The sequence below is a fragment of the Amblyraja radiata genome, chromosome 21 (genome assembly GCF_010909765.2).
Source record: "Amblyraja radiata isolate CabotCenter1 chromosome 21, sAmbRad1.1.pri, whole genome shotgun sequence".
NCBI classification, from domain to species: Eukaryota; Metazoa; Chordata; class Chondrichthyes; order Rajiformes; family Rajidae; genus Amblyraja; species Amblyraja radiata.
In genome coordinates this window covers 6,740,759-6,762,435 of record NC_045976.1, presented here as the reverse complement: position 1 = coordinate 6,762,435, position 21,677 = coordinate 6,740,759, and the positions used below count along the sequence as shown (strand labels likewise).

General features: G+C 43.3%; 1 protein-coding gene across 1 annotated transcript in view; it reads left to right on the top strand.

The window, feature by feature from the left end:
- nudt4 (nudix hydrolase 4) overlaps positions 1-21,677 on the top strand; it is a 72,753-nt gene that overhangs the window by 27,607 nt on the left and 23,469 nt on the right. Inside the window, exon 2 of the mRNA XM_033039419.1 lies at positions 18,522-18,632. Within this exon, the coding sequence (XP_032895310.1) occupies positions 18,522-18,632 (111 nt within the window). The remainder of the gene's footprint in view (positions 1-18,521; positions 18,633-21,677) is intronic.

Below are 21,677 nucleotides of genomic sequence, written 5' to 3'. Positions count from 1 at the left end.
CCAGGCCCACTGCAAGCACGGAGATCCCAGAGACCCACAGCCAGCAGCAGCCCAGACCCGTTCCAACTCCAGAGGAAAACTGCAAACTGGCCGGAGACGTCAGGACCACTAGAAGCCGCTCCCCGATGGGCCGCTACGGCGACAAGTGGCAGTTCGCCCACAGCCCGAGCTGTGCCCCCTCATCGGGACACCGACTCCCAGGCCCACTGCAAGCACGGAGATCCCAGATCAGCAACTCCAGCCCCGCTCCAACTACAGAGGAACATGCACCCCGTATGGGCAGAAGCTGATGGTGTGCAAGGTACGTCTTGTTCTTGGGGTCGCGCAGCTCGGGCTGTGGGCGAACTGCCACTTGTCGCCGTAGCGGCCCATCGGGGAGCGGATTCCTCTGGAGTTGGAGGGGGAGGGGGGTATTGTGCTGTTTGATCGCCACCTACTATCCCAGGGACAGGGAGACAGGACGTTCACCGAGGGCGGCCCGCAGAGGTGACAGCGGAACCTCCGGTCGGTCCTGGAAGAAAGGGGAACTAAATCCCCTTCATAAAAGAGAAGTGGAGGGTATATTGCCCGGGAGGGTATATCGCCTACCTGGAAGAAACCGGACATTTTTTTCAGGATGTCGTCTGCACACCAAAGCTCACGTTTGGCGCCAAACGCACGTCGCCTCTGCTGCACACGGATATAAGAGTGTGAAAATGTCGCCTTAGGCCGCCTAAGGGCATGTAGCCCCGCTAGGGTGACATGAGTGCGAGAGGTGATTCAATGCTGTGGTCACATTTACAAATTCAGGAATTCATTCAACACACTGCATTTCATACAGACATTTATTCTGCAAGAAAAAACTACATTGAAGACTCAAACTCGCGACCGAGGAACTGCCGGGATCAAGGCGCAAACTCGCGACCTTGCGGATATGAGCCGAGCACTCTACCACTGAGCCAGCCATTAAAATCTACGCTAAAAAATTTCCATTCCGAAGGCCGACAAATTCCGAATTACGAAAAGTGTCTGGTCCCAAGGCTTTCGGATAAAAGGTTGTGCACCTGTACCACCTTAAAGAGCACTACCTTCTGGTGACCCCGGCATGGGTTTGCCCTGCTCCGCAATGAAACAAAATGTTGATAAACAGCAATGAAAGTTTCTAAAGGTGATGGTAAGATTGGAGGAAAGACTAGGTGCTGAGAGCTCTCTTATACCTGCATTAAAGAGGCAATTAAACACACCTGAGCAATCACAAACATCTGTCCCAAACATTATGGTGCCCTGAAATGGGAGGACTATGTATAAACACAGCTGTAATTTCTAGATGGTGAAACCAAAATGTGTAAAAATGGCCTTTAATAAAATCTGACAATGTGCACTTTAACAACACAATTTATTTTCTATTACAAATCTCAAATTGTGGAGTACCGAGGCAAATAAATAAATGGTGGGTCTTTGTCCCAAACATTATGGAGGGCACTGTCTAATATTCAATTCATAAAAAGAAAGGTATGCTGCTCATTGATATTTAAAATGTTAAAGCTGTGTAAGGAAGAAGGTGCAAGAATGGTTGGCAGCTGTTGTCTGAAAAAACTGGCATTTTGGTTATTAACGTGTTTCCTGCAGCAAATTGAATTACACTGCTGTTCTGTGTGACCTGTCCTTCAATATACAAAGCTGATGTTAATACCTGTGCTTGCTTCTCCATTTGATCCAGGATGTTGACTTTTCATTTATTGCTCATCCCTAGAGTGATAATTGGCTCTCAGTGAAACTGTTGCAGTGGAGGTGGTGCTTCCATTAATTAATAGACAGGGAATTCAAGAATGGGCATCTTGTGCCATGAGAGGCTTTGGAGTGGTTGCAGCTTGGATGTGACAGTGATGAATCGAGCTGATAGTGCTTTGCATGTCTTTAGATGATTAGTACCTTTTAGACTGTTGATGCTACATGGGGAAACATGACACTCTGTGCATAGTAAGGTCACAAACTGTAATGTGATGGGTAATTTTTGGTGTAGGTTGCTACACAACCTTCTTGCTTCGCCTTTTATGTCAGAAGGACTGTGTCTCTAATTTAGCACTGTGTCAGTCTAGGTTGTATCTTTCCATTCTGTTGTGGGACTTCGAATTTATCCTGTCAAATTGTTACAATGAGCCTTTTTGCTGCCAGGTTTGTTTTTTTCCCCCCACTATTGGCCATGACCCGAGTATACTTGGGGGTGGCAGTGAACAGGTTAAGCCAGGCAGGCAAACTCACAAGTATGAGAAGTACCGGTAGTTGCAGTGCAGAATCTATGTATGCAGTATTTGGCCATTTGGATTTAATCTAGACTGTAGCTGAAATTACTTAAAATACTGGAGGTATCATACTTTCTGAAGTGAGAAATGGATTTTACTTAAATTTGAAGAAAGAAGGAACAAGATGCTGGTGCACAAAAAACTGCATTATGTGCGGCAGTAATTCTGTGGGCCAGGCAGCAGCTCTGACGAACATGGATAGGTGACATTTGAAGACCTGAAATATATGTGTTCTCCAGAGTGCTGAGTTACTGCAGCACTTTGTCTTTTTTGTTTTAAGTTGATCTTTCTTGAGTGTTGATGAAAGAAACATTTTCCCCCCCCCCCCCCCCCCCCCCAAAAAAAATACTGCCTGCCTTAGATAATTTCAGCACTCTTTTTTGACTTGACTTTTGTACTTCCAGCTATTGTAATCGACTGGGACATGTTGGATAAATGCATCAATTGTATGTGCACATGTTTAGTTTCAAGTCATTAAAGCAAATATTGGGATCTAACCCTTTCAGGCGTGAATTCATGTGTGCTTTAAATTTGTGGTTTATTTGCATATTTACTTTTACAATTCAAGTATTAATATTTTCATAAGCACTGAGATAACACCACCATTTCAAAATAAAATGCGTCAGTCATTTAAGAGCCAGGCCAAATTAAAGCCTGGTATAATGTGTGAGGGTTGAACATCGCATGCAAATTAAAAACTAATCTAAAAGGAGACACTATTAGTATGCTCTTTTACTTGCATTGGGGAAAAATCAGTTGGTAACAATAGGGTGACTACGTCTGTTTATGAAACATGATGGAAAATGAAAGCACAGCAAAGTAGCCAGGACGCAACAATCGATCGCACGTTGTAGCCCGTGCGTTGTTTTTCATATTTGGTGTCTATTTACTTGGATATCATGTGAAATTTGGCTACCCATTTCAAAATCGTCTAATGACTCTGCTCAATCTAGCATGCACTAAGGTTGCAGGCACAAGCACTGAAGAGCATTTACTCCAGATATCGCTTGGGATTTCTCCAGGTTTTATTTCCTCCTTGAAACTTATGGAATAGTGAAAGGCCTAGATAGAGTAGATGTGGAGGGGATGTTTCCACTCGTGGGAGAGTCTTGGTCCAGAGGCCATAGCCTCCGAATAAAAAGATGTACCTTTAGAAAGGAGAGGAGGAGGAATTTATTTTGCCAGAGGGTGGCGAACGTGAGGAATTCATTGGCACAGATGGCTATGGAGGCCATGTCTTTGGGTATTTTTAAAGCAGAGATTGACAGGTTCTTGATTAGTAAGGGTGTCCAAGGTTACGGGGAGAAGGAAGGAGAATGGGGTTGAGAGGGAAAGACAAATCAGCCATGATTGAATGGCTGAGTAGAGTTGAGCCGAGTGGCCTAATTTTGCTCCTATGACACATGAATTTATGAGATCTTTCTCATGCCAGAAGTCGCATCTGATGCCAACATCCTGGTATTAAATCTGTTCGGCTGCCAGTTTTGTGAACCGGAGATGTTGGCCTAAAGGGTGGGGCAGGCAGTGTTTAGACACAGATGTATGATTTATTGCTCTACGAGAACATTAAATAGCTATTGAGCCACTTCACTTTAGCAGATAACTATTTTTAGCCCAGAGCCTTAAAATTGGTGTAGGAAAGAGCCAGAGTTATTGAAGATTTTGGAAGCTTAAAATAAACAAAACGGAAATGGGAATAGGCCACGCAACACTTGGAGATAATGTGCCATTTAGTAACATCATGGTGCATCGTGCAAGTTCCTTTCCTCCAGTGTCCTCATGCCCCCTTTCTTTTGGTGTACTGAAATCACTTGATCTCAGTTTTGGATTTACTTAAAGAATGAATCCTTTAAAACACTTTAAGAAAAAGGGTTTGCCTCACTTGCTCTAGAGTCCAGCGAGGTGGAGACTTCAAGGAAGGGTAACTGAGAGGTTTGTTTGGCGGTTGGTCCAATTATGTGGTCTGCAGGCATTTGTCATGTGTCATACATGCTTTACTTGGAACATGCAACGTTTAAGAAGCATTTAGACAGGTACATGGATATGATGGGTTTAGAGGGATATGGGCTAAATACAGGCAGGTGGGACTGATGTAGTTGGGACATGGTGGTCGGTGTGGACAAGTTGAGTCAAAGGGCCTGTTTCCACGCTGTGTGATTATGGTGGTCTCTACATTGGGTGACCACGTGGAGATGAGGCAACCATTTCACAAAGCACCTTCACTTTGCGTTAAACATCCGTTGTATGTCGTTTCAATTCTCGCCTATTACTCCACTGAACAGTCTATCCTCTAATCAGCATTTGATCACACTGTCATGGTGAGATCAAACGCTGACCAGAAGAACAACGTCTCTTGTTCCACTTGGGTAGCCGACAACCCAGTGCTATGAGTGTTGAGCTTTCCACTCTTTGGACCTGGTGATCCCCTCTCATTCCAACCAGTCCACCCAAATTCTCTCCCGCTTCACCTTTTTCCTTCTTTCTATCCTGCTCCCTCCATTTGTTACTCAGACTCGCTCTCCCTCATCTGGTTCTATCTGGTCATTATCCCTTTCTTATGTCTCCACCTTTCACCTACCAACCTCTGTCTCTATCCTTTCCCCGCCTAATATTATTTTTGTTTCCATCTATTGGCTACAAGCCTCTGTCTCAGTACACCCACCTCCCAATTCTTCATGTTGCACTTATTCTCCTGCCCCAAGTCATTAGATTCCTTCTCACTTCTGTGTACTTTCTACATTCCCTCTACACTCAGTGCTGATGTAACGTCTCAACCTGAAACGTCAACCAATCCTTTGCCTCCACAGACACTGCTGAGTTCTTGCAGCAGTACATTTTGTTCCAGTTTCCAGCATCTGCAGTCTCTTGTGTCGCCTGGCTTTTACTGCGGCCTCTTGGGGCAGCGTATGTTGGATTCTGAGAGTAACAGCAGGTTTGGTGCTTATAAATGAGTTCGGTATTACAACTGTGCATGTGTGAGTTTGCCCAGGTCATGGGTCATTTGGGATAAACATTCTGGCCAGCTGATTACGATCGATAATTGTTTTGACCTGCGTTTCATAAGTATTTTCCAGTTTTGCTTCTACGAGGTAAGAAAATACTGCTTTCAAAACCATTAACTAGGTGTATTTATGGCTCATTTGTACAAAACTACGATGATTTTCGTGGTTTTATTGGCTTTTCCTTGGGTGCTTGCTGGCCCACTTTGGTGAGTGAGCGAGACCATGACGATGAATAACAACCATTTTTTATTGTTTTAGTTTTAAGGGGAGGGTGGGGGGGAGAATGAAATGTAGGATTTCTCTGCTCTGGCTATCAATAGATAATATGAAAAGTATTTGTGGGGTTTTCACTTCTTACTATACTAGTCCACGGGCTGTGTACACGTTTGTTGACTTCTGAATGAGTTCAGCATGTACATGTGTAAGTAAAGTTGTGTAGTACAAAACTTAGTCACGAGTCTCCTGACTAATCAGCTGATTGGCTACAATTAGCTTAGGGCTGGTCAAGACTTGGAAGAAAATTAGTTGGGCAAATCACACGGACTTCTGATTAATACCTACAGTGGCTGCTGCAGCAGAGTAAATATTTAACCATGAAGGCAAGCAATCAGCAGGAGCTTACAGATGTGGAGAATGAGCTCTGCTCCCAGAGACTTAACTGCTACATTAACTTACTATTTGCTTCCGCTTTTCCACTCTCATGGGAGCCACTTAGACCAGGGGTCTGCAACCTACGGCCCCCGGGCCGAATCCGGCCCGTAACCCATAATCATCCGGCCTGCAGGCGTGTTTTTTTTTTTTTTCTCTCTTTTTTTCCCTTCAATCATCCACCCTGCAGACTTCTGTCATCTCCGGTACCTGGAATGGTTAAGAAAGAACTGCAGATGCTGGAAAAGTCAAAGGGAGGGGAAAAAATGCTGGAGTGAGTTACTCCAGCATTTTTTTTTCTACCTACGGTACCTGGAAGGTGATTTGGCTGTACAGCTTCCTGCACAAAGCCGCCGGCACGGCTGTGCACCTTCTGTGTCTGGGTTTCACTATCAGGGTTGTCAGTAGGCCGGGGACAAGTGAGTGTGATATTTGAGCTCGGTGCTCCGGGTGGCTTCCTCGAAGGGGCGGGATCTATGTGTACACGTGATAGATGTGGCCCGCCATCCGCTCACAGACATATGTCCTGACCCCTTGGCAGAAAAGGTTGCCAACCCAGGTCACAGGTCCCCCCGCTTTGCCTCGTTGACTTTGAACCTAATGATCAGCGTGTGGAGATGGACAGGGTGTTGTATCCCTCCCTCGCCCCACAGAGCTGTTCACGTTTGCACATGGTTGCGGGGGGTGGTGTTTGTAGGCTCCCTAGTGGGGATAGTTGCTGCCTGACGTTGGCCACTGTGGCGATAGTTGCTGCCGGAGCCAGGCAGCCAGGTGATTACTCAGTGACCACCTGCAGTGATTTGGCAGGTGATGCCGGACTCAACCCCATTCCCTTCACCTTCAAAATAACTTTCTTGCGTAAATTTCCTCTCTAGTAGACCATTGATCGAGAGCACTATGCCTTGCAATATCTCCCACTCATTGGGTAACACAGTGTTGTCAATAAATATCCTTTATTTAGTAAACCGCAGAATCGGAAGAGAACAGACATGTAGTGTGGGTATTGAAATATATCGTGAGAAAGTATCCAAGCCCCCTCTGAAATTTGTGAAATACATCCTTGTGTTGATGCCAAAGAAAATGTTTCAATAGTTTGAAGATGGGGAAAAATCTCAAAGATTATCCCGAATTACCTTTGACAAATCCCATGATTCATTGCCCGCGCGAGATACCGAACTCGCTTATTGCACCCTGAGTAGAGATTTGTACCTTACCATTCTGTTCTCTCCCCATGTGGTGCAAGTGCAGTAAATGACGGCACTAAACATGGACTTCCTAATAACGTCTCGGATTCTGTTTGTCTATCTTTCCTGTGCCTACTCAGAAAATTGTGGTTCTGACTTTGGCACAGGATGGGAGCAGATCTGGGCGTTTTGATAAACGATCTGATGTTCACTTCAAATTTCAAAGGATGTGCTTGCTGTTGGGCGAGGTTGAGAAACTTCTGCCAATCCCTAAACCAGAATGAGTCACTGCATTCAGAATAGGGGGGAAAAAAATCCGTGGCGGATACGCGAATGGTTTGCACAGGCTTTATTGAGCCTTGTTGCTGATTACGCTTATCTGTGTGTTTTAATAATGCTTTATGACAGCGTGCATTGAGGTGATTCACTGGTTGTGCCCTCTTCACCTACAGTGCTGCAGGTTTGGAGAACTGAATTTTTATGCTGCATCACACGCGTGTAGACAAGTTACTTTAGACGTTTTATAGTCTGTGCATCACAAGTAACATGCACACAGATTTATCTGTTGCACATGCTTCTTACTCACTAATTTTACATGCATGGCATTTCCATATAAATTGTGCCTTCTATATACAAAAAAACAGGATTGAAGAATTATTCCTGCAGATGTTGAAATGGAATTTTGGTCCTTGTGGTTGATGTGGTGCAACAAATGTACAACGTTATTTAATTTTGTCGGGCACAGATTTCAATATCTGGAAGAAATTCTAGTTCAGTGCAGAGGCACGGAACTGCAGGTTAGTTTAGTTTAGATTTAAGCGTGGACTGGGTGGGCTGACCAGCGATCCCTGCACACTAACACTATCGCACGCACTATGGACAATTTTACCAAGCCAATTGGCCTATAAACCTGTATGTCTTTGGAGTGTGGGAAGAAAATGGAGCACCCGGAGAAACTTTAGACAGGTCACGGGGAGAACGTGCAAACTCCATACAGACTGCACCCGTAGTCGGGATCGAACCAAGTACTCTGGCACTGCAGGGCATGAACTCTATCGCTGCGTCACCATGAACTCGCTGCGTCACCATGCCACCCAGATACTTGAATTTTGCATAAAACACCAGTGCCGGAGTAATTCAGCAGATCAAGACTACATCTGTGGAAGACGTGGATAGATGATGACTCGTGCCGGGATCCATCCGTATCCTCCAGAGATGCTGCCTGGACCCGCTGAGTTACTCCAGCACTCTGTTCTATGGGAAATTTTAGCTCTCGCTGTTTATTGTAGTTACCAAGCAGGGGATGGTACCTTTTAAAAGCAAAATATTGCAGTTATCTGATATAAAGACTGAGATGGGTGACTATACTCAACGGTATGTCTGCACAAAAATGCGTTGGATGACTCGCCATCACAGTGAAACGCTAACAATTTTTCTCTCAAATATTCCAATAATTATGTTTATATTCTTATTTCTAAGATAAATTCTTCTATATTGCTTCTAACGTTTAGAAATATTTTTTGATTTAAAAAAAAAATTTAAACTATTTTAAAACTTGGTTTGGAAAATTAAAAATACTTGAACATTTAAGGAAAGAACTTTCCATACTTGCCTGTCCACTCAACCTTGCACCACAATCCGTATGAAAATCAATGTGGTCGAGTAAATGTTGAGGAATCGCTGCAAGATGGCACTCCACGGGACTGCATTGATAAGTCCACAACAAATAAAGCACAATATCAGGGCCTCTGGTCATGACTGTGTAGAAGAGCTGAACATGCTGCTAGTTAAATTGTTAGGACGGCACAGTGGCGTGCCGATAGAGCTACTGCCTTGCCATGCTAGAGACCCGGGCTCGATCCTGACTATGGGTGCTGTCCGTGCAGAGTTTGTACATTCTCCCTATGACCACGTGAGTTTTCTCCAAGATCTTCGGTTACCTCTCGCACTCCAAAGAGGTACAGGTTTGTAGATTAATTGGCTTGGTACAATTGTAAAATTGTCCCTAGTGTTTGTAGTGTTAGTGTGCGGGGATCGCTGGTCGACGTGGACTCGGTGGGTCGATAGGCCTGTTTCCACGCTGTATCTCTAAACAAAAACACTGTACTAAATAGCAATTGGTGGTTCTGTTTAATGACTGACATTTACCAGCGCTACAGGCCAAAGAGTCAAGGGGTGTGCGTGTGGTTGTGACTCTCCTCGCGTACATGTGGATTAATGTATCCTATAAACGGCGTGACTATTTTAGTGTCCATTCTGACGCATACAGGACCACTGCAGCACAGCTGGTGCAATTAATACCGCCACGCTTTTGGTTGCTTTCTATTTCAGTAACGCAAACTAAACATTGCTGTCTTGGGCCTCGATTCCTGTTGATGGAATTTTGGTGAATAAGCAACTTCCATTTATGTCGTAAAAATGTACCGTGACATTTCCTAGGTCGTTTTCAAGTTGGCGAGCTGTAGTTAGTGGGGTGCAGCAGGGATCATTTCTGTGACCTTCTTTGCAATTGATTATGACCTGGGAATGAGTGTAAATGTTTCTAAGTATTTTAATTTGGAGATACTGCAGAAACGGGTCCACCGAGTCTGCGCCGACCACCGATCTCCACACACTAACACTGTCCTACGCACCAGGGACAACTTCCACTTTTTCCAAGCCAGTTAGCCTACTAGCCTGTATGTCTTTGGAATGTGGGAGGAAACCGGAGCATCTGGGGAAAACACACGCAGATCAACACAAACTTCATACGTACAGCACCCGTAGCCGGGATCGAACCCAGATCTCTGGTGCTGCAAGGCAACAACTCTACCACTGCGCCCCTGTGCCGCTCTGTTTACTGATACATTTACATGCCTAGTCCACAGTTAAAATTAATATTATAAAAGTGGCTGCAAAGTAGGTAGTGAGGAAGAAACAATTTACAAGCAGCGTACAAGAGTGGAGTATAGTGAAGGCTATAGGAAGTGATCCAAGTTGTGGGGAAGAACTATCAAATGGCATTTTTTAATGGTTCAAAACTAAATATTGATGTTCTGTGATCTGGGTGCCCTTGTACAAGAATCAGTTAGCATGCAGGTCCTGTAAGGAATGGAATGTTGTTTATAGTGTGAGGGATGGCGTACCAGGCCATCAGCACATTGTGTTATGCTGTGCTGACCATCAGCACATTGTGTTATGCTGTGCTGACCATCAGCATGGTACCACAGCTCGGCTGTGTACTCAGCCCCCTGCTCTACTCTCTATATCCACAACTGTGTTTGTATGCAAAGCCATCTTTAAATTTACTGAAGGTACCATGATTTGGTGGGTGAATAACAGCTAACCATGAGTCAAGAGTACAGGAGGAAGATTGATAATCTGGTTGAATGATACCTGAATAATGAATTTGCACCCAACGTTAGCAAGACCAAGAAGCTGATTGTTGACTTCAGGGACGGCAAAACCAAGGGTCCATGACGCTGTCTTCATCGATGGGACAGTGGTGGAGAAAGTCAACAACTTCAACATTCCGTGCGTACATATCTCTGACCTGTCCTGTGCCCAGCACATGAATGCAGTCTCAAAAAAAAAAATCTTCAATGCTTGCTCAGAAATTTGAGAGGTTTTTGCATGGTTAGAGTTAGGAGATACAACACTGAACTAGGCCCACAGAGCCTGTGCCGACCAGCGATCACCCCGTACACTAGCACTATCCTACACACAAGGGACAATTTACAATCTTTACTGAAGCCAATTAACCTACAAACCTGCACGTCTTAGATTGTGGAAGGAAGCTAGAGCACCTGGGGAGGGGGAATCTTGTTTGCAGCAGCTTCACAGGTTGACTTGGAAAATGCAAAATTCATATTGTGCATGAATTACACACATACTGCAAAAAAAATTAAAGAAAAAATAACTTGTGGAATAATACAGACACTGGTACAAAATACATAATTAAAAAAAACAAGTGCACAGTGGTGCTAGGTATGCTGGTTGGTGTGAATCTGCGGAATTCTATGGCTCTGAAGGCAGTGGAGACCAATTCTCTGGATGCTTTCAAGAAAGTGTTAAATAGAGCTCTTAAAGATAGCGGAGTCGAGGGGCATGGGGAGAAGGCAGGAACCGGGTACTGATTGTGGATGATCAGCCATGATCACAGTGAATGGTGGTGCTAGCTGGAAGGGCAGAATGGCCTACTCCTGCACCTATTGTCTATTGTTTGACTGAAGGCCAAAGTGCCAAAAGCCTTTTTGACCATCTATCTACCTGCGACTCGACCTTCATGGAACCATGTACCTGTACTCCTTGATCCCTCTGCTCTACAACACTGCCCAGAGGCCTACCATTTACTGTGTAGGTCCTGCTCTTGTTCGATGTCCCAAAATGCAACACCTCGCACTTCTCTGTATTAAATTCCATCAACCATTCCTCTGCCCACCCTGCCTATCGATTCGGATCCTGCTATTATCTGCAAAACCACTAACTTTTGCATCATCAGCAAACTTGCTAATCTTGCCCTGTATGATCTCATCCAAATCATTGATGTAGATGACCAACAGTAACGAGCCCAGCACCGAACCCCGAGGCACACCACTAGTCACAGGCCTCCATTCTGAGAAGCATCCTTCCACCAGTCCGGTTACTTTCTCCAGTGCATCAGGGCGGCACAGTGGCACAGCGGTAGAGTTGCTGCCTTACAGCGCCAGAGACTCGGGTTCTATTCTGACTACGGGTGCTTGTCTGTACGTAGTTTGTATGCTCTCCCCGTGACATGTGTGGGTTTTCTCCGGGATCTTCGGTTTCCTCCCACATTCCAGATTGTTACTAGTGTGTGTGTAGGATAGTGTTAATGTGAGGAGATCGCTGGTCAGTATGGACTCGGTGGTATGAAGGACCTGTTCCCGCGCTGTATCTCAAACCTAAACTAAATCTGTAGAAGTTGGTTAGAATTCATTGAAATACAACATTTCTTCAATATTGTACGTGGAGACCAAAGATCATAGAGTGCTCTAGTATCTTTGGTAGAGACACTGGCATGCCTTCTTTGAGATTTCATGTATGTGCTGGACCCAGCATAGGTCTTCTGCGATGTTAACACCGAGGAATTTGAAGCTGCTAACTCTCTCCACTGCCAACATGCCAATGAAAACTGGTATGTGGTCTCCTAGCTTTCCCCTTTCTGAAGTCAGCCAGCAGTTAATATAAACACAAAGTGCTGGAGCAACTCAGTGGCTTGGGAGAAAAAGGATAAGTGACATTTGGGTTTGGGACCTTTCTTCAGACTGAAGAAGACTTTTCAGTCTGAAGATGGGTCCAAACCCAAAATGTCTAAAGTTAGATGGTATGGCTTTAAGGCAAGAGGGGGAAGATTTAAAAGGGCAATGTTTAAGAGACATTTGGAAAGGCACATTGATAGAAAGGTTTAACTAGAATGTGAAGCAGGTGCAGTTCGTTAGGACTCGTTTGGATCGACACCTTGGCTGATGTGAATGATTAGGGTCGAGGGGCTTGTTTCTTTGCTGTATCGTTCTAATTTTGACCATAAGGTGAGTGACAAAAGAATCAGCTGTTGCAGGAAAGAACATTGTGTTCAAGGTGGTTTTCATGATCCAAAATAAACAGCTTTTAAAGGTTGGTAGAAAATGTTTTGGTGGTATCGCTTAAAAGGAAATTGTATGAGTGGAAGATATTCCACAGGACTGCAACAAGTGCAAGAAAATGGAACTCGCTCTTTCAATGATCTGGCACGTCCATGATAGAATAATACAGGAGCTCACTCAATCTGTAATAAAGTTGGTCATGAAGGCCATCAAGTTTGCAATGCCCTGTTTCTCTGCTGCTCATGTATCACCATCTGTTTTGACTTGACCCTCATCGCGATTGTCTAAGAATCTGTTGATGGGCATCACAGTGAGGGTAAGTTAACTGGCCACTGTAAATTGCCCCAACTGTATATATGTGTGTGTGGGTGGGTGGGTGAGTGTTTGTAAATGAAGGAGCTGATGGGAATGTGGGAGGAATAGTGGGATGGGTGTAGATTGGCAGCGGTGGGGATTCTGGTCCAAAGAGCCTGTTTTCATGCTATATGACTCTTGGCCTACGCAATCTCCCGCTTGCCGAACATTTTAACTCCCATTCTCATACTGACCTTTCTGTCCTGATCCTCCACTGCCAGAGTGAGGCCACAAGCAATTTAGAGGAACAGACCCTCGTATTTCACTTGGGCAGCTTACAACCCAGTGGTATGGACTTTGATTTCTCTAATTTCAAGTAACTCTTGCGTTCCATTTCCCTCCACCTCTCTAGTCGTCCTGGTTCCACTGTTTGCATCCTTGAATCCCTTCATTGTCACCTCTTTCATTTCGGACAAATGGCAATAAAACACTCTTGACTCTTGTCTATATCTGACCTGTAACTGCACAATCCTTGTGTATAAATATACACTAACACTGACTTTTCACATTTATTTTGTATAATACTTGAAAAATCACTTGCTTATTTGTAATTGCTTAATATTTATTCTGAGTGTTTTGCCAGTTCCTTGCAGATAAACAAGTTTACTATAGTTATAAACACAACTATAATATGGTTGAGGGACATTAATTATCATTGGCACAGGACCGGAACAATTGGATTTTTATATGCCTATAAACCTACAGCTCTCTTAGTTGTATTTACAACTACAGTAAATTCTTATTTGCATCCAAAGTTCTCATACAGCCGGTAACAATTCTAAGAATGGTAAGCAATCACTTAATTAAGTGATTGTTTTTTCCATGTACTATACAAAATAAGTGTGAAAGGACATTTTTATAGAAAAGTACTGTGTGGTTGTAAGCTAACTAGTAATAATGTCCTCTGAAGTTTTGCCACATGTGATAGTCATTAGATTTTGGCTGTATTTTGCATTAAAACTGTTTAGCTGTAATAGTTTTACTATGCAATTGTATGTTATAAAAAGGCAGGATATACGGTTCACTTTAATTTATAGGTATGTACAGTGTTTAAGCAATTCTCACGCATCCGGCTCTTGCCATCCCCCATGGTTGCTGGATGGCTGAGAATATGTTGTATATTCATACGAAACTTGCTTTGTGCTTTCAATTCATTCAGCATCTATATTGAATGGATAGAGGAATTTTATGCTCTCATTTCAGTAAAATGTTCAGTTTTGCACTTGATTTTGCCAAGAGTAACCCGTACGGTCTCCCTCGGTTTTCAACTCATCTGTTTTCTTAACTAAACAATATCTCATTAAACAGTACAATATGTACTGTGTCAGAGCCATACAGCACAAATGTACCTTCTGGCCCACCCTGTCCATGCTGACCTTTGCCCAGCTACACTAATCCTAGTTACCTGCAGGAGTACTGTATTCTTCTGTGTTCTGACTATTTAAGTGTCTATCTAAATGTGGTATTTGTTCAAGTTTAAATTTCTCTGATCCAATGATCCTCCTGCCTGGTCAGAGGAGCAGTTACAGGCCTGAGTTTTGGTTAAACCGAGGATAGACACAAAATGCTGGAGTAACTCAGCAAGTCAGGCGGCATCTCTGGAGAAAAGGAATAGGTGGCTTTTCGGGTTGAGACTCTTCAGACTGAGAGTCTGGAGAGGGAAACTAGAGGTATGCAAAGGGACAGAACCAATGAGAGCTGGCACCGATGGGCAAGGAGCTCACAATGTTCCATTGTTGGCTGTGTAGGAGGTGATAATGAGGGAAAACGAACAGGACATCTAATGTGGAGGAGGGAGAGGGAATGCCAGGGTTAATTAAAATTGGAGAAATCAATATTAATACCGCTGAGTTGTAAGATGCTAAAGCGAAATAAGAGGTGCTGTTCCTCCAATTTTTGTGTGGCCACACTCTGACAGTGGAGGAGGCCCAGGACCGAAAGGTGAGTAGGAGAATGGGAGGAGGAGTTAGTGTTTGGCAACTGGATGTACTGTTGTCACTATAGCCCACAGATGGCTTATCAGATACCTGGTTTCCATTCTGCATTCAGAACCTGCTGCTAACCCATTGTACCACTGATGTGCGCTTTTCTCTCACCTCAAAGCTATCATTAAATTTGGGTCGAAGCTTGCTAGGTCTAATCTTATTTTTCGGGATGCCAGTGTTGCTGGCAAGGTCAGCATTTATTCCCCTTGAGAAGGTAGTCCTTCTGATGAAAGTACTCTCAGATTGCTGCTGGGCCATGTCCCAGCATTAAGAGCTAGTAATGAAATTTTAACGGTGATACATATTTCCAGGTGCGATGGGTGGGCATGTTCTATCAAAAACACACAAACTCATCATTGATCTCAGACGTAAGGCACAACCCAAGACCCCCCCTACTCATCTCAGGCGAACCCATATCCACCACTGACTCATTCAAATTTCTTGGCACTCACATAAGCAATAACCTCAAATGGAAAATCAATTCAAATCACATCTACAAAAAAGCCAACCAAAGACTCTTCTTCCTCCGCCAGCTCAAGAAGTTTAGAGTAAGGAAACACCTCCTAATCCGATTCTACACAGCCATCATCCAAAGCATGCTCACTTCATCAATTACAGTCTGGTTCAGCAGTTTAGACACTCACTCCCGTAATAAATTACAGCGCATAGTTAACAAAGCATCCAAAATCATCAGCACTCCCCTTCCATCAATAGAATCACTCCATCACAAACGGTCCGTGTCAAGGGTGAAGAAAATCATCTCTGATCCCTCCCACCCAGCTCACCACATCTTCCACCTGCTGCCATCAGGAAGGCGCTACAGCTCACTGCCCGTCAAGACATCTCGATTTAAAAACAGTTCTTACCCACACGCAATCCGAATTCTGAACACACTATGATAACAGCACATATCCTCCCCATGCATGTACTGTATATTGTATGATGTTGTGTTTTATGTTATGTTTGACGGGAATCAGCCTACCTTGTAACATCCTGTACTGAACCTGAATTCCACCAGCTTGACTGTGTGGTCATTAAATAATCTAATCTAATCTAATCTGTGTTGGTATCCTACATGCTACTGCCCTTGTTGTTGGTCGTAGAAATCTCTGGTTTAAGAAGTAACCAAGGGAAGTAATAGTAATGTGTTTTGGACACAGCGAGTTGCAGTGCCAGAGATCGGGTTAGATCCTGATAATGGGTGCTTCTCTGTACGGAGTTTGTACGTCTCCCCCATCCCCGTCCCCCCCCGTGACATGCGTTGGCTCTCTCCGAGATCTTCAGTTTCCTCCCACATTCCAAAGACTTTAATTGATTTAATTGGCCTTGTATAAATGTAAAATTGTGTGTGTAGGGTAGTATTAATGTGCAGGGATCGCTGGTCAATGCGGATTCGATGGGCCAAAGGGCCTGTTTCCGCGCTGTATCTCCAAACTAAACTAAACTGCAGCCACAGTGTTGGTGGTGGCTGGGCTGTCAATGAAGTAGGCTCCTTTGTCCTGGATGGTGTTAAGCTTCTTGAGATGGAGCTGTTCTCCTCCGGACAAGTGGAGTGTATTCATTCCATCGCACCTTGTGGTGTCTGGGGTTTCTTTTTTTGTTGCTTTCTCTACAGACAGCCAACAGCACAAAGTCTGTAAAATCTCAATAAACACCAAGGCCATGTCCACCAATGTATCAAAAAACTTGCCACATTGTGCATCCGTTCTTAAAAGTATCTATACTCCCACTGCTCCTTCATTTAAAATTCTACCAAAGTCCAAACTATTTACATGTATAAAAGAAATACCTTGAGGCTTTGACAAAATTAATTTATGGACTAGATTAAGATGTGCGCCATTTTTCTGAATTATCCATTGGAATGATTCTCCAAGGTGGACAAAAATGCTAGAGAAACTCAGCAGGTGAGGCAGCGTCTTGGGAGCGAAGGAATAGGTGACGTTTCGGGTCGAGACCCTTCTTCAGACTGATTCTCCAGATCATTTCTGTATAAAATCTGTCTGGTATTCTGTTCTGTAATTGTTGATCCAACATAGCAGGCTACACAATAATGGTGTATATTGCATATGTTAAGTACCGAACTGCTTATTTTCAACACAACCTAATACATGTTTTACTACTGGGGGCAAGGAAGTTGAGGCAGGTACTATAACAACATTTAAACAACACTTGGATAGTAAAGATTTACAGGGCCAAAAGCAGTCAAATGGAACTAGCTTCGATGGAGCATCTTGCTCAGCTTGAACTGGTTGCACCAAAGGGCCTGTTTCTGTGCTCTATGACTGACCCCCACTTGCTGTAGCTTATGACATTTTTTTTCCTTCTTCTTCTTTTCCTTTACTATGCAGTCTTCTAAATTCAAGAATTCTGATCCATTTTTCTTTTATTTCATTGTCTTCAATGATTTTGGTGCTGCTAGTCTGTCATTCAATTATTCTGTTTTCATTGTATTGGGTTGTCGTTAAGTGCAGACCTTGCTATATCGCTCTACGTACGATCGTCAAGTGCTTTTAACTATCCTCTGCATTGTGGTACTATTCTCCAAGGCACCCAGCTCAATCAGTTATTGATTTGGTCATTTAGTAATTCCTGTAAACAACTGGAATTTTGTGAAGAAAGTTTTTTTTTGTGTGTGTTTTTTCTTCTTCCTTCCTTCCTCCCCCCCCCCCCCCCCCCCCCCCCACAAATTTGCACACTCCATCAGTGCCACTCTTGACCAGCATCATTTTACTATAGAAATGGACACAGTGCTGGAGTAACTTGGCATGTCAGGCAGCATCTCTGGAGAACATGGGTAGTATTTTGTGTCGCGACCCTTCTTCAGAAGAAGGATTTCGACCCCAAACATCACCTATGTTCTCCAGAGATGCCGCCAGACCTGCTGAGTGACACCAGCGCTTTGTCCTTTTGTGTATTCACCAGCATCTGCAGTTTCTACATTCGTACAGAATTGCATGGATATTTTTTTCATGCATTATTTATCCAGACATGCTATTCTGAATTTATTTTCTCCTTTTGCACCCAACCCACCTCAACCTTGCCATCTCCTGCTCCTTGTGGGCATACCATGAAATAATTGCAACATCAAGCATTTTAATAACCATGTTAGCTTTGTGCTAACAGAGGGAATTGCATTTGAAATGAAATTGAAATTGTGCGTTATTATTTTGGAGCTGAAAGAATTGTAGTTTTAAATCTTGGATTCATTGAGTGGTTAACGCAGAAGCTGCCTTTCAAATGCATGTTTGGTTGAGAACATTCTGTCCCAGTACAGAGCGTTGCTTGGAAAGTTTTCTTTTCCCCTCTTGCTCAAACTGACCACCAAGTGTGTATTTATTCAAGGCATTCAATTTGTGTGTGTTTCATGCATTTCACCACGCAGGATTCTGCAAAACATAGCAGTCTTTGTGTGCACACGTAATAGGAATGCTGCAGTTTGTTCCCGGGCATAAGTAGTCATTGTCTGTTTCTACTCCTTCCACAGGTGCTGTTAGTCAGTAGTAGTCGCCATCCAGACCAATGGATTGTGCCAGGGGGAGGAATGGAACCTGATGAGGAACCAGGCAGTGCCGCTGTGAGAGAAGTCCATGAAGAGGTTGGTACCATTTTCCATTGTTCTCAAATTCTTAAGTTATGGGAGCAGAAATGGGCCATTTGGCCCATCAAGTCTACTCTGCCATTCAATCGTTGCTGATCTATAGTTTCCTCTTAACCCCATTCTCTTGCCTTCTCCCCTTAATCCCTGATACCTGTGCCAATCGATAATCTGTCAATCTCCACCTTAAAAAATATCCATTGACTTGACCTCCACAGCCGTCTGTGGCAATGCGGTCGTTTCCTGAAAAACCTTGCATAAACGGGGGTTGTCTTTGAAGACTACTCCATCAGAATTGATTTGAAAGATTAGTCTGTCTGATCATATAATTGGTGTTTAAAGATGTGCTTTGACTGAAACGTGTGGGAAAGATTTGCTCATTTTAAAATGGGTGTGTCTTATACATCAACAACCACCCATGTCAGATGCAGTGACAATGTTGTTTCATTGTCTTAGTTTATGCAGTGTGTCAAGATATGGGATTAACTGCCCTGCATGGGAAGTTCTATTTACACCCATCTTGCTGATTGCTATTAATGACCATTTTTTTGGTAAGTGTTATCATGGCTACATTAAGGGTGTAGGCTTTCCCTTAAATCTTTGAGTGATGAAATCAAGAATGGATTGGTGGTATGCTTTAATCCAAATCTCGACGAGGTCTTTTTTAATAAATCTGTCACTTATTTATCTTGCCTCTCATTTTAATGCACGTTCTTTTCAACGTTAAATCCTACTTTCCCACAAGCATCATTGACGTTTACAGGACTCTTTATAATTTGATTGTAATAATCATTCCATAATTTCTCGGTGCTCCACCATATGAATTGGCCAAAATCTGTGCTATTTCTAGAATATTTCTTGAAATTTGTAATTTTGACAAAGATTAAAATGGGCCGAATTATTTATTTTCAGTAAACAGAGTGCTGTGCCAGATACTATTTCCATGCCACAGTTTGGTTTGGATCAAAATGCTCTAACAACAATTTAAACATAATTCCTTTTGAAATTTTATGTCAGTAGTTTGGTGTACTTTCATTTACAAAGAACTTTATAAAGAAAATGCAGCTTGGTATAGGTTTGTTATTGTCACTTGTACTGCTGGCATTGAGGGAGAGGTAGTCTACACCATTTACTAAGCCCTCTATCTCCTTCCTGTACTCCATCCCTTCATTGTGCGAGATCCAGCCCACTACAATGGTGTCATCTGCAAATTTCTAAATTAGGTTAGTGCGGGATTTAACTGCATGGTAGTGAGTGTATAGGGAGTATAGTACAAGGCTGAGTATACATCCTCACGGGACACCAGTGTTGGCAATCATCATGGAGGATGTTTTGACGTCTATCCTCATTTATTGTAGTCTATGGGTCAGGAAGGGCGGCACGGTTGCACAGCAGTAGAGTTGCTGCTATACAACGCCAGAGACCCGGGTCGATCCTGACTGTGGGTGCTGTCTGTACGAAGTTTGAACGTTCTCCCTGTGACGTGCGTGGGTTTTCTCCAGGTGCTCTGATTTATCCCACATACAGGTTTAGTTTGTAGGCTAATTGGCTTGATGAAATTATAAATTGTTCCTAGTGTGGGTAGGATAGTCTTGGTTTGTGAGGATCACTGGTCAGCATGGTCTCAGTGGGCTGAAGGGACTGTTTCTGCGCTGTATCCCTGAACTAAACTAAAATTGAGAATCCAGTTGCAGAGGTGGGTGGGGTGCAGACTTCTAGGTCCAGAAGTTTGCTGATAAGTTTTAGATTTTCTTAAAGTTCAACCAGGAAGTTTGTTTAATTTGATATCAGGATTATTATTGAGGAAGTGTGTATTTCATAATCTTAAGGAATTTGATAGCATCTTTTGTTTTGAGGAAGTAGATTTATTGGATCTAACTTGCTAATGAAAGTTTAAGGTTCAAGTGCAAACAGGCAAAAATAGTTCATGATACCACCATGATTGTAAGTGACAACCAAATCACTACTTCCTATTTTTCCAATTTTTATTGAAATGGAGAGTATTGGGTAGCTGGAAAAAACTGGGAAAGACATAGATGATGTGATGTTCCATATGGTATACAACACAGGTGGCACAGCGGTAGAGTTACTGCCTTACAGTGCCAGAGCCCAGTGTTCGATCCCGACTGCGGGTGCTGTCTGCTCAGTTTGTATGTTCTCTCTGTGACTGCGTGGTTTTTCCCCAGGTGCTCTGGTTTTCTCCCACAGTCCAAGACTTATAGGTTTGTTCGTTAATTGGCTTTGGTAAAAATTGTCCCTAGTGTGTAGATCATGTTGGTGTATGGGGATTGCTGGTCAGTGCGGACTCTGTTGGCCGCGCTGTTAAACTAAAAATGACTCGACTTGCAGCCTAATTGCTCTAATAGTGCACATTAATCTCTATCCATGATTTTATTTTATGGCTTTACCTCGCCCTATAATCATGTTTATCTATTCCTTTCCTTCTCATTATCAGTCATTGCTTTCAAAATATCAAGAGTATTTATTTATCATGTGCAATTCTCATTGCCACAGAAGGCTGTGGAGGCCAAGTCAATGGATATTTTTAAGGCAGAGATGGATACATTCTTGATTATTAAGGGTGACTGGGGTTATGAGGAGAATAGGATTGAGAGGGGAAGATGGATTGCCATGATTGAACGGCGGAGTAAACTTGATGACCCGAATGGCCTAATTCTGCTCCTGTCACTTATGAACTTAAAGTTGCTGCAATTTTATAGGAACCTTGGTGATCACGGACTAGCCCAGAGCTTTCGTGGGGCTGGATGATTTGTTGACTTTAGTAGATTTGAGAAAGATCTGCTGCAAAGGATTTAATTTAATCGGCTCCTGCTATTTGGTAAAAAGGGAAATGTGTGGAATGATTGTAATTGAAGATACTGCACGGGGTGTTACTGAATTGTATGCTCACTTCAGTGGGAATAAAACAGGGTATCCCGTTTGTGATGAAATGTATTGGATGAATAGAAAAAGTATGGGTTCTGCTGATTGCAGAAACCAACTGCAGGAATTTGTGCTGAAATATTTTATTTTATCCAGTCCACG